The 13,561-nt window shown below is 47.2% G+C and overlaps 2 protein-coding genes across 6 annotated transcripts in view; one reads left to right on the top strand and one right to left on the bottom strand.

The window, feature by feature from the left end:
- Cfap44 (cilia and flagella associated protein 44) overlaps positions 1–2,515 on the top strand; it is a 91,389-nt gene extending 88,874 nt beyond the window's left edge. The window contains exons 34-35 of the mRNA XM_021185422.1: positions 482–616; positions 1,883–2,515. Coding sequence (XP_021041081.1) covers positions 482–616; positions 1,883–2,074 — 327 coding nt within the window. The 3' untranslated portion in view covers positions 2,075–2,515. The remainder of the gene's footprint in view (positions 1–481; positions 617–1,882) is intronic.
- A 3,040-nt stretch (positions 2,516–5,555) lies between these two features.
- Positions 5,556–13,561, bottom strand: part of Boc (BOC cell adhesion associated, oncogene regulated) — a 75,618-nt gene continuing 67,612 nt past the window's right edge. The window contains exons 12-20 of one of the 5 annotated variants that reach the window (XM_029470643.1): positions 12,975–13,181; positions 12,451–12,632; positions 11,824–11,929; positions 11,385–11,507; positions 9,245–9,466; positions 8,296–8,531; positions 8,027–8,106; positions 7,357–7,547; positions 5,556–6,463 (exon numbers count right to left, since the gene is read on the bottom strand). In XM_029470643.1, the coding sequence (XP_029326503.1) occupies positions 6,276–6,463; positions 7,357–7,547; positions 8,027–8,106; positions 8,296–8,531; positions 9,245–9,466; positions 11,385–11,507; positions 11,824–11,929; positions 12,451–12,632; positions 12,975–13,181 (1,535 nt within the window). In that variant the 3' untranslated portion in view covers positions 5,556–6,275. Of the gene's footprint in view, positions 6,464–7,356; positions 7,548–8,022; positions 8,107–8,295; positions 8,532–9,244; positions 9,467–11,384; positions 11,508–11,823; positions 11,930–12,450; positions 12,633–12,974; positions 13,182–13,561 lie in introns of those variants that run through there. The other 4 variants (XM_021184696.2, XM_029470644.1, XM_029470642.1 and 1 more) reach the window with 4 other exon arrangements.

Here is a 13,561-nt window from a genome sequence, read left to right on the forward strand (position 1 = left end):
AAATAAATAAATAAATAAATAAATAAATAAATAAATAAATTACGCCTATGTAGTTCTGTGTATGTGCATACATCGTGACAGTGCATCTGAGAAGGTCAGAGGACAGCTTACAGGAGTTGGTTGTCAACTTCTACCAAGTGGGTCCTGACGATGAAATTCAAGCCATTAGGCACGGCAGCAAGCTTTTTTTTTTCTTCTTTAATCAAACCAGACTCAATACAATAGTTTCCATTTACATTTTCATACTGGCTTCGGATTGCATTTTCACGTACCCACAGTGTTCCCTTTACATGATTGGCTATAAATTTAATTTCCTTTCTCTAGCTTTAAGTATTGAACCTAAAACCTAATGTGTGTTTGTAAAACACTCTTCCTTTGAGCTATGTCCCTGTAGTTTTGACTGAACGGGATGCTCATTTTTCTTTATTTCCTCTCCAAATTCACTTAGTCCATTTTTTCCCCTGCCTTCTCTCCTCGGTAGGAGAAGATTGCTCAAGTGCGCTGGGACCTGATGATGAAGACGAAGGAACACACCAAAAAGCTTCACCAGATGAACGACCTGTGCCTCGAGAAGAAGAAACTTGATTCCAGGTTGAACACACTCCAGAACCAGCAGGTAAGTGCTTTCCTTCCAGCCCTCCGCAGAACCCAAAGCCCGGCAAAGCACTGGCACTTCAACAGACCTTGAGCGTGGACCACTGCCAGGCCATCTGCCCCTGGATACTGACTACTGGGCACTTGAGAGCGGCTTCCAGAGGGGACTAGCTTTATCAAATGCCTCTTGTGCACCACGAACGCATATGAATAGTCACCAATGCACTTTACCTCAGTCTTGGAGAGTAAGGTAGCAAGCACAAAGAAAGACGCCAGTGCACTCCCTGAATTTGGCTGGTGTCAGGGTCCACTTTCAATACGTTTATTTTTACTTGACAGGAAGTAGGCATCTTGAATGCTTGCTAGATTCTTTTTTTCTGAGGGTTTCAACTTGTCATTATGGAATCCACATTGAGCCTATGAATGTACTTACTAAGGAGTATGTGATGGGTTCTAACACTTATTTAGTGAATGGTCACCAAAGTGAGTCTTGTCCTTTAGTAGTTCAGCATCTTCTATAGTGTCTGAAAAAAAAAATCAGTCATCTTTCTTAGTCCTCCCGCCCCGCCATTTATAGTTCCTTTAAGAATCCTGGAAATAATTTAAACCAAGTGTTTTCAAATTATGGTCCCTTGAGGAACCACACCTGCATCAAGTGGGAACTTATTCACAATCAGCTGGGAACTTATTCGCAATGTAAAATGAGAGTCCAGGCAGAGAAAACCATGGGCCACAAGGTGGCACACAGGAGCTGACTTTTTTTTTTTTTTTTTAAACTGTAAGTGAAGTTTATACAGTCTAATTTGTAAGCTTGCCAAAAATCACAGGCTTTCAGCTAGGAATGAAGAAACACTATGCCCTAAGGTCACGTGTTTACCGACTTTATGCGTAGCTCATGGATATCTTAAAATTTGTACTTGAAATCTCCATAAAAGGGATGTTGCCTTGACGAAGGCAACCTTCAGAGCAGATGAGAGCAGATTTCAATTGTGCTAGAATCCTTGACTCTTAGCCGGTGAGAAGTTTCAGCTAGACTCCAGTGTGAAGGGCTCCTCTCCTATCTTAGGTCCCCCTAACTTGTCTTTGCACCTTACCTGGGACCCAGTGATGAGCCTCCAAGTGGAGAAGGATGGATAGATAGTTTAAACTACTTCCAAAGCAAGGTTGAATTTGAAAAGTTGTTCAAAGGTACATGTTTTAATCGTGAGGCTTTAGCGGATGTGTAAAAAGTAATATGCTGTAAGAAAGGCGGTTTGTTTGTCTTTTAATTTTATTTTTCCCCAAATAGGGAAACGCCTTCCAGGGCCTTCGGAAAGCAGACATAGTGGCAAAGCAGAAGGTCACCGAACTGGTCCAAACCCAGTTAGAAAAGATCACGGCACTGAAGGAAGAGATTGAGCTTTTGCGGAAGAAGGGGGGGCTCCTTCTCCCTCCTATCACACCCAAGCCAAAGAACGAGATGAAGCCCATGGACACTTAAGGCTGCCGTCGTCTCATTTCCACCAAGAGGCCCAGTGGATTTTACCAGTCTACTTCCCCGTCACCCACAACAATCCTCTCACTTTAAAGTGAACCGTAGTGTGAACTTAAAAAAGGGGTCCTGCCCCGTGACTTAATATTTCCCCAGGTTAGAAATCATCCGGACGCTGACCTGCACTGCACTTGTGACTGTGCCGAGAAGACAAGGTAGACGTTTTCACCCTAAGCTGGATATGAAGAAGGCTGAGTCTGGTGGTTGCAAGAAAGCAGCTGTTAGATGTGTTTTCCGAAGAGTAATCTGTTTCTCTGGTATTCCGAATATGTAGCCATTGGCAAGAAAAACTATTATTCAGCAACCCATGAGGGAACTTCCTTTTCTTAGTCCTTGGATCTTTAGAAAATAAACTGTTTGTGTTAAATAGTCTGTGAGAGGACATAAGAGAAAACGGCAAACCGTCCTGCCCATAATAACTTAGAATAAGAAATGCAAATGCAAGCGTTGCTATTGTTGTCTTCACAAAGCAGTTACTTGAAGGCTCGGGCCTGAGGAAATGAAGACAGACGCAGGGAAACAGCTCGCTCTGAGCTGGCAGAGGCGACTCCCTGATTTACCCAGTTTCTGAAAAAACTCCTCAATTCTGAGGCTCACATTTTCCAAAACAAGTCAGTCAGGAAGCTTTGCTCTAGCTAGGCTCTCGGCGGCTCCAACAGAATTCTACCCTCTGTCAGGCTTCACCTGAGTCTTTCCTGGTTCCGATCCAGACAAGGGAAGAAATAGATTTTCATCTCACCTAGGTTCTAACTCTGATAGTCAGTCACTTTTGACTGTGTGTGACATTTTAAACTCAAGAGTGCACTCTCCAGCTCAGGGAAGGGTTTATTGAAATTCATGACTGCACCCCTCACAGATTGATCTCCCTGACACTTGGTGTCCCTCCAGTGTGACACTTTGATTTCCCAGGTGAATTGTTACCAGAAGCCCCTGCGGTGCGGAAGAGTCCTTACTGAGTTTCTGTACCGCACATCTGAGAACACAATCGCCGGCGATGTACAGACAGGTCTGCGCCCTTCCACAGAGTGTCAGAGTGTATTGAACAAGGCGCATCAGGTTTATTGGCTGTGATTTATGGAGTGGTCTCATTTCCCCCCACAGCTGGCTATTGGTATTTGTAGCCTTTGACTACACTCTTGCTCACTGATTAGTAGAGCTCAGATCACAGGTCACATTTCACACTGTAAAATGTCATCTTTGTGAGTACATGTGTCTGCAAATGGATACAAAGATGCTAGAGGCCACAGAGCTCAGAGAGGCCTCAACCAGAGGCAGCAAGGGCGCTGATATGAATGCAGCCCTTTAAAAACGGTTAGGCGCTATTGCGGCCAGTTGGAAGCCAAGCCCAGATGACCCAAGCCACATGATCGAGCCCAGTTAGCTATCTGGAAGCAATGCTCAGGTTTGGCCCTAGCAGCAGAAATGCTGGACTTTTTTTTGATGCAAGGCTCAGGGCTGGGTCCAGATGGACCAATGGCAGCGTCATGGTAGAAGCCTCTAGAATGCTTTGCGTGTCAGCACTCCCTGGCACATTTTCTGAGGGTCAGATGACTGGCTAAAGGCCGTTCCCTCACAGTGTCAGATACTCTTCTTTTTATGGTGTCCAGATGAAGGTTGAAGTGTATTAGGTAGGTTCGTGGGCCTGTTTGGGTTTTGTCTGATATAATTCTAACACATTCATGTATCTGCATGTTCCCTGTCTACTTTGGTAAGTTGGTAGGTAGTACGGTTTTCCTTGAAAGAATAACCTAAGCCTAACCCATGGTTCATGTTGGACATGCTAGTAGTGTTTGTGCATACCAACACAGCATGAAGAGTCTGCCTCTGGATTTGTACTGCTCTTGTAAAGGGAGGCAGATTAAGGGCAAGGCCACCTAAAAAGCAATCAGTCGCCGGGCGTGGTGGCGCACGCCTTTAATCCCAGCACTTGGGAGGCAGAGGCAGACGGATTTCTGAGTTCGAGGCCAGCCTGGTCTACAAAGTGAGTTCCAAGACAGCCAGGGCTATACAGAAAAACCCTGTCGCAACAAACAAACAAACAAACAAACAAACAAGCAATCAGTCATTGCCTCATACAGTATGAAGTGGATTGAAGCAACTTGGTCTCTCCACTCAGCTATGCGTTTCATTGATGAAGGCAAACAGGGCTAACCATAAGTCTTCATTGCTCATTCATGCGTAAAAAAAGTTGCCTCAAAACTTAGCTTTAAAAACGAGTTATTGAGCTAGAGGTTAGAGGTCTGTGGGTCTCAGGATCTGGAAGCAGACTTGGGAAACAGGATCCTAGGGAGCCTGGACAACTCCCTTCAGCATCTGGCCATTCTGAAAGAGTACAGTAAGCAGGGTGTGTCTATACGTTGCTTTTAGTGGCGCTCACCAAAACCCATTTTGACATTTACTTTAGATCACGGAGAGGTAGAAGGCAAAATTAGGCTTTACAAAAAATAAAACAAGCTTCCAACAGCCTGTCAAGTGAACTACAGCTCAGATTGGAGCTGCATTAGCAAAGACTGCAAGCATTAGCTCTGCCCTTTCCTCTCCTGGAAGTGACCGCTAAAGGCTTCAGTATGTGTTTGAAATCTTACTTCTTCTCTTGCAGGATTAGACTTCACGGTCTTATAATTTCCATGTTCCTTACACTTATTTCTATAAACACGTTAAAAGCCACTACCTTCCTGAAAATCATGCTGCATTTTCCTGTTCAGATTAGCTGTGTTTGTAGAAAAATGGGTGCAAGGCTACCGACGGCTAGGTGCAGTACTCCTTCCCACCAGGAGATGGCGGCCTCATCCCAGGCAACCTGAAGGCGGCCCCTAGTCTACCTTAGATCCTGCTAAGCAAATTCTTGGAAAAGCAGTCTGATACAACTCTTAATAAGATTAAATGTGTCAGGCTGAATTCCAACTCTCCTTTTTCCTGAAATATACATATTCCCTCCCTGCACAATGAATACTCAAAATGTGTGAAGACTTGCATTCAAATGTTCAGTTTCTAGTTAAGTCGTGTGCCACACATGAAAGTTTTAAGTTTGCATGCACTGTACACGCACGCATGCACGCACACACACTTACCCCTATGAATGATCTTTTTGTGGAGCAACATTAAATAAATGTTGGCTTGAAATGAGTCAACTTCTCCAGCAATGGTAACTTTAGAATGAAAACAACCTACTAGGGACCACATGTTAACAGGTGGCATAGTACTAAGCTAAACGGTGTTTTGGAAGCAATAGTTGGTCTTTTAAAACACACACACACACACACACACACACACACACACACACACCTACACAAGAAGAATTCACTTCATTCCTTTAATATGGCAGATGCTCACCTCCAGTCCAGCAAGGGAACAGTGAATTTGCTTCCTGTCTGTGTATTCCTTCTAGAAGTAAGCAGTTTGTAGTGTCATGTTACATGAATCCAAACTCAGTGTTCATTGTTTAAAGAGACAAAAAAATATGAAAAATATTTGTGACTGTTCCCAGATTTTATCATGATGGATTGGAAATCATCTTGAGCAGGGCTTTACTGCAGCCACTCAAAGATGGGACGCCGAATGTCTAGAGAAAACGCTGACTCACGCGTGACTAAGATGAAGGTTACAAAGAAGACTAAACATTTATTTAGAAGTTACAGTGTTTGTTTTTACAGAGATATGTTGCCACCGATTATTGATTCTGGGAGACTGTTAATGCTTAGAGTGCTGTACACATCTGGGGCTTTTCTCGTGACATCTTGGAAACCTGCCCTGTGCCACCAAATCGGAGTGGCTTCCAGGTGGCTCCAGTCTGCAGCAGGATGGCCTTTGCTTTATCCCTGTGTTCTTCATGAACAGTGTGCTTAGGGTCCTTCTGCCAAGTCGTCCGAGGGCCTCCTGGTGTCCGTGGTAGCTGCAGGTTCTGGGCTCCATCTGCAGCCTGACCATCTATGATACTCATTTCCACTGGTCTCCAGTTACTCAGTTGCTTGTTTTCTGTCTTGTGCCAGAAAGGGGAGGATTCCATATCTCTCCAGAATTATAGAAACACATATACATTTATTTACAAGTGCATAAATATATAAATATGGCTATAATAGAAAAATAAATACCAATTTTTCTCTGTCAACAAACAAACAATATATAGTCTTTCTGGGATATTAGCTTCGGCCTAAATTGTGGGAGGTGGTGTTTCAAAGGACACATGAACTGATGGGCTAGGCGGGAACCGCATCCCAAGTTCCTGTCCTGTGTAGGTCCCTGATGGGTGCTGGGAACACCAGTCTCCTCCACCCACTTGGCAGGAGTCAGAACTGTCTACTTCTTCAACTGGTACAAGACCTAAACAGCACCGGGGCCCTGTGAGGAGAAAAAGTAGGCGGCATTAAAATCTAGACTCACCAAGCAGTCCTCGCTAATCTCTACCTATAGCTGGTCACACTGGCCCTGGAAGGGGAAGACCCTTACTATTCATCTATGTTGGGACCAAAGACCTTAGACTGCAAAGCACTCGGCTTGTAGCCATCAGCTACGTACACATAGAACACAAAGGGATGCCCGGCTCTCTCTAGCCAGGCTGTGTTCTACCTCATGATCCAACCAAGCCTTGTTTTCATGACGACTGGCCTGGCTTTGGAGCTGATGATCTTTTAGAATTTCATGTCCTAGAGACAGGGTCTAGGGTCCTCATGGCAGAAGCATGCACCCCCGGGAAGCTAAGAAACACCAACTCATCCTCTGAAGTACCAAGTGCCCCAACTAAGTCCTGGTGGATTTGCTTGACGTAGGTAGAGAGGGAGCTATGGGCAGGGGTGGTCCCTCGATGAACAAGTTTTGTGGGTGTAGACAGTTACTATGGTGATGTGTGTACATGCATGGCTTCCTGATGACTGAGAAGAACCAATCCCTAATTAAGGCCTGACAGAACAGAGGATCAGAGAGGCCCCCATGTGATGAGGGGCAGAAAGACTCTGCAAATAGCCCCGAATCTCAAAAACAGAGAGCAAATGGGCTTCTTCCTTTGGAATGGAGGATGCTTTTCTCTTCAGCCTTTGAGGACCACAGTTACAGTGTTGGAGTCAGACTAGCCTGGGAAGGCCTCATGGCCCTCTAGGCCTTTAGTAGCCAATGAGTGGCCATCCATCCCCAACTCCCAAACACTCCCTTGAAGAAGTCCCTTGTCCTTTCTCAAAGCCATCACTGGGTTATGGGCGACCCCATCAGACAAGTTCTCCCTGCTGCCCCTGGCTGACCTGAATGATATGGAGGGTCCCATGAAGATTCTAGTCCAGGACTTTCAGATGTTCGCCTCACTGCCGTTTGGCATGTGGTGACGGGTTGCTTCTGGAGGTGACAGCAGTCTTGAGGTTGGAGCAGCTGGTGAGTTGAGTCATCAGGCAGCGTGTATAAGAAAGCATCCTCTCCTGAGGCAGACTGGGGACCTCTGCATTGTCCAAGACCCGATGGGGTGGGTTAGTGCAAGCAGAATGGGTGTGCACTTTCACGATCTGACATACATCATCTAAAGGTATCGGAGCAGGCCCAGAACACACACCGGTCCCCCGTGAACATCAGGAGCTGCCCCACCAAATTCAGCAGGTGATAGTTGAGCTTTATTGTGGGAGGTGGCAAACTGGGTGTCCTGGGGCCTGTAGGCAAAGTTGGTTCTACCTCCAGGGTTTTGGTGAGCTAGTAAGTGACAGATGCTGAGAAACAACCGAAGCCCCTAAGCAGAAAAGTATCATAACTGTGTACACAGCACCTTGCCCATGGGGTAACTGCCCCATCGGGTACAAATGGCAAACTTGGGGAATCCCTGCATGAAGCGCTACTTAGCTCTGGTTGACAGACTTTGGATAGCGAAAGGGAATGGGAGGATTGGAGACTTGGGAATAAAAGTGGGGATGGGAGGGGCCTGGTTACCTGGCAACCTGCTGGTTCTGGAGGTCACATCCATTGCTAACAATGGGCTGCCTCAGTTGGCTGTTGGTGTCTTCCCTCTGCTTGAAGGAAAGAATGAAAGGTCAAGACGGGAGCTCCTGGTGCAGTGCCTCACCACTGAGCAGGATGAGCTGTGGTTAACTCTAGGGAGCTCAGCCCAGCAGCTCTGGATGAACAAGGGGAAGGCCCAAGAGGCAGCTCATTGTCCCTCCATATGTGCACCCGGGGGCCCACACTCAGGAACACTTTACCTGGGCAAGCTCCCCTGGGCAGTGCTGCTGAGGCTTCCTGCCTGGGCAGCCCACTGTAGCAGCAGGGCAGCCCCTGCTTCCATGCACTCGACTGACACAGGCCCGTCCACTGACGCCACCGAGGTAGGGCTGCCCATTGGCTTGGTGACCTGGAAGTCCCCCCAATGGCACCATTGTGTACTGGCAGGAGGAAGCCAGGAGGGCACTCCGAGGAAAACCCAGATCTGTCGTATGTTCTGAAATAGAAGACAGGGGTCTCCTTAGCCTCCTACAGCTGGATAAAGCCTCACACTCATAGTGTCAGAGAGATAGGCAGGGAGGTGACTGTCCAACAGCCTGAGAATACTTTTTCTAAGTCTTCCTAGCACCCATTTCTTCTTTAGAGTGAGGAGTGTAGAAAGACAATGAGTCAATGGCTTCGGAGCCGTGAAGCCCTTGTTTCGTGGGGGAGTCAGTGCAGATACTGCTATTTGAAACAGAAACTAAAGGGCAAGTCAGGTTAGCCCAGGAGGAACAGAGGGCTCAAGGCAGCCCCCACTGGGCAGACAAGCAGAATGCGGGATGAGGCAGGAGCAATTTGTATATGAACATGTTTGAGAAACAACTTCAGACATTCGAAAAAGATGGAGCAGATAATTACGGAACCCCAGGGTAAGAAAGGACGAGAGAGAGAGAGAGAGAGAGAGAGAGAGAGAGAGAGAGAGAGAGAGAGAGAGAGAGAGAGAGAGAGAGAGAGAGAGAGAGAGAGAGAGAGATAGGTGAGGGCAGGAGGGAGGAGCCCAGCCTCAGATATTCAGTGTTTCTGTGGGACCTTGGGGGCCACCTGAACTTGGTTGCTTGAGCTCCCAGGGAGGTGGAGCTGGACCACTGGCCCTGCCTGGGCACTGGCCAGTTTGGTGGGCTGAGAGGTGTCTCCCCTCCTTCCCCTCTGGGCTGAGGTGTCACTCACTCTGCTTAGACCAGGCCCTCCATAGGCAGAAGGGAATGAAGGTGACGATGATGAGGACTATAGAGCCCAGAACGACCCCGACAATCAGATAGGGCAGGTCGCTGGCCCGTGCCACCATGGCTCCAGTGCCCACCGGCCGTTCCATGGTTTCTAGGGGTGGAGGCTGTGGTGGAGCTAGAGTCAAGGGTGGGGGTCTTCCAGGCTGACCAGAAAATTTCCGAGCTGCAATTGAAGGCAAAACTCACATCAGTATCTATTTTTCTGTCTGTTTTTGTTTTGTTTTGTTTTGTTTTTTACAACAAGTAGAAAATCAAAGCACCTCAATTCCATGGACATAGGAAATGGGGCCTAGATCCCAAGATGGGGGACTCAATATTCCTTATCTGCATCCTGTCCATAACTTATCAAGGACATTGACAACTAACGTGCAATGTGCTGTTGAGGTGTTTGTGAGCCAAACACTGAGTTGGAGTGGGCACAGGTAAATGTGGTTTTTGAAAGAACAATTAAAATTCGAGAGAGCGGTGAGTGGACACAGGTGGAAGGACTTTCCCACAGCTTTGCCATTTCCAGGTAGATGAAGGGATCTGAAGTGTTAGGGATTAGCATGGGTTGTAAAGCAGGGCACCTGAGGACTCTGTGGGACAGAAGACATTTGGTAAATTCCATTCAAAAGCAGACCGTTAAACACTATGTTCCTCACTGAGGTCCGCTCCTGCCAGCGAACACAAATGGACTCTGCCACTTCCTTCTCTCAGCTTTCTGATGTCACAGTCTCCCAGTCTGTGTAATCTCTCCTGCTTCCATGATTCCCTCTCTGTCCTAAAGACTGCGGAGGCAGGAGACATTCTGCTTTTATCAGACACTCTCAGCACCTCCAACGATTCAGCCACTGGGAAACTCTCCCAGTCCTTCTCTCTTCCCACTCCCTCCTCCCAGTCCATTTCTCTTCTCACCCTGTCCATCCCAGTAGAGAGCAGCCACCTGGGTAATGATGCTTCAAGTGAAATTCTCAAGCTTGCTTTATATCTCCCAACCCAACATGCAATTGGCCCAGGTTTTGCTTGCACCTCCTCAAAAGCAGGGACAGAACCATTCTCTTCACCTTTATCTCAGAGCCTCACTTCTCTCTCCTCAGCCTGCCTGTGACCATTATTATAAAGAAGCCCAACAAGGACCCTCTTCTACCTCACAGTCCCTGTAAACTGCATAGCTCCTCCTCCAGCATCCTTCAGTGACCCAGTGATGTCAGTGTTTCTTGCCTGAGCCACTTTTTAGGCTTGGCAAGACCCTCAAGGCACTCCCTCCTCATTCCAGCCTAAAGAGTTAGTCCAAAGATCCGAGAAGATATATGAATTTGGGCTGTGTGCATGTGTCTCTCTCTTCGATGGATGTGGCACAGAGGGCAAGTGTATACAGTTGGTGCTCAGTGAGTATTTGCAAAATGACTGAAGGCTTGCATAGGGGGAGAGAGAACACAGTTGCCTCAGCCACAGGGGAGTGCTGTTTTCTCTGACTCCATTGTGGTCCTATGATTAGGTCTTTAGTAATTCACTACTTCATCAACTTGGAGTATTTAAAAACCAGACATAATGACGCCCACTCACCCGAACAATGAATGTGCACATGTGAACAAGTGCATGTGTTTGCATTTAAGTTAGTGCAGAATATATGCGTGTCTAATAGGCTTTCGTGCAGAAAATGGACCTGGGCTTATAGCTATATGAAACTGTCTGAAGCGGCCTCTACCACATCTTGGTTATAAAACTTTGGCCAAGGTGTAGATATAATAAGTTTCCTGAGGCTCATATTATCAGACTACAGTTAAATTAAATAAAACCAATAAATATAGATACCAAATGCCAAGAAATATAGTGTATAGAACATTTCCATCTTAAGATGGGTTCTGTTCCTAATGAGTTCATGGGTCAGTTAGTTCTCACATCCTTGAAGTCATCATGGTGGCAACCTACTCGTATTCACACACAGCTCAAGAGAATCATTTGGGAGGCAACTGATGAGGGTAGGGATCTTTCCAAAATCAGGGTCTTCTTGGAAGGGATGCCAGGATGGGTGGGAGAGAGGCTCTGCTCCAGTCTGTGGGGATTCCTGGGACAGGAGAGGACCCTGGAAGAATCACCTTTGGTCTCGCAGATCATGACATTGCTGAACTCGCTCTCCCCTCCTTCATTGAAGCACTGCATCTTAATATCATAGGAAGTCTCTGGCTGCAGGTGGCTGATGGAGTGCCAGTATCTGTCCCCTGGGAAGGAAAGTGAGGGTCACTATGGTGATGTGTATGTCGTATGCTTGGCCTTGATCACACAATCAGACAAACCTGATCGTCTTATCTGCTGATCAACACAAGAGACACATGACATCTGTATGACCACTCATGTTTCTGTTGTGCCGTGGTCACTAAGAAAGAAGCACGTTGGCCCTTTTAACTGGATAGCTCCACGTGTGTCATAAGGGACCCACCGACACAGAACATAGATTCCATTTTATGATTCATGAGGTTTTGCCAACACCCAGACCCCCTTGCCAGTGAAGGACACCCCATCAATGCGTCTTCTCACCTTCCACCATGTCCTTCTTGTAATCACTGTCATTGTCACTGTCTGTGGGTCGGTAGTAGATATAGAAGCCATGGATTGGGGTGTTGTTGTTACTGGCTGGGATATACTACATGGGATAGAAAACAGACACGTTCACAGTGCGTTAGAGAAATCATCAAAGCAAAACCACAGGGCTGTGGGATCTTCCCCCAAGTCCAGAGTTTGGACTTCCCAGAGGCCCCAACAAACATCCCTGAATAAGTGAATAAGCCCCTCAGGTTCTCTGAAGAACGCTGCAGAGATAGGGCATTATTTTATTTTGCTGATGGACCCTGGAGATTTTAGAAGCAAGAAGCAAATTATAATTCTTCAAAGACTTTTGGTCGCTTCTGAGCCTTCCTGGAAGCACAAAGGGATGCTGGACAAGGGTTGAGATTCCTTGTGGTATTGGGTAAAAAGCAGGAAGGAAGGTAGGATGCAATCAGAAAGTGGGAACCAGTTTAAAAGTGACAGCCAGCAAGAGCTCCAGCTACTGTCACCCTCCCAAGACACCGCAAAGGGGCTGTCAGGTTCTCTAAGTGGGAAGCCAAACTCACAGACAAGTGGGAGGAGAAATATTTTCACACTACTGTTGGCCCAGGCACTTACCATCCACTTGAGCATAATAGTGGTCTCATTGACTGCATCAGTGAAGGTGATGTAAGGTCCTGCCACGGGCCTCTCATATACACGGCCACTGTAGCCTGACACCACGTAGGGCCGGGAGGGAGCACTGGGCTCACTCTCCCCTAGCATGTTCAAAGCACGAACTCGGAACTTGTAAGAAATACCTGTAAGAGAGAGTCTTCCTGAGCTTGGGAAATACAGATGATTTCTCCCACTGCCCTTCAAGGCCCAGCCCAGGGATATCTGGTCAGCTCTTCCCCAAAGATGTCCACCCAGGACCCATAAGAACCCCCATCCTTCTCAAGCCACACAGGAAGTGGCTCTGGACTCCTCTTTGGAGAGAGGAAGGAAGAGGGGGTGGTGTGGGGCTAAGGCAGAGCCACAAATTCCAGACCCATGAGTACTTGTGGGGAATGAAGGGAGGACTGAATTAAGACTGTCCACTGTCCCTCCTCCTCCACGGGGTCCCAGCACAGAAAGAACCAGGAAGGGGACCAGGCTCCTACCTTTCTCCAGGCCTGTGATTTCCACAGAGAGCCTCGAGGGAGGTATGGCACTGGTAGCCAGTATCCAATCTCCCACTTTTTTTAGCTTCTTGTACTCTACACGGAAAGACTGAATCGGGAAGCCGCCGTTCCCTCGGGGAATCCAGGTTACGTACACGGAGGTCTCAGAAGCTGTGGAGATGGTGGGTCTGTCTGGAGCTTCTGGGGCTGGGATGGCCGTGCACAGAGGAAAGACATAGACAAACAGGGATACCATGAGATGATGCTCTGGACCAACCAGACCCAACCTGAGCCTAACAAGGGCCTGTTCCTTCCTCTGCGTGCTGTTGTGTTTATCACATTCCCTTGCATGGGAGAATCCCCAGTGCTTCTTCATCTACTCTTCTGCAAAAACAGAGGGTAGAGAATTAATGTTCTCTGGATCCACAGACTCAGTAATTCCAGTATTTTCTCCAAAGGGCATATTTTCATTGTCGTTCACTAAAGAGATGCAGAATATGTCACTGGGACTCTTGGACCTCAGAACCCTAACCTCATTTGACCTGCAGCAACAAGCCCTCTGTGACAGTTTGTCCTTATTACTCTTC

This window comes from Mus caroli, chromosome 16, assembly GCF_900094665.2.
Source record: "Mus caroli chromosome 16, CAROLI_EIJ_v1.1, whole genome shotgun sequence".
Classification (NCBI taxonomy): Eukaryota; Metazoa; Chordata; class Mammalia; order Rodentia; family Muridae; genus Mus; species Mus caroli.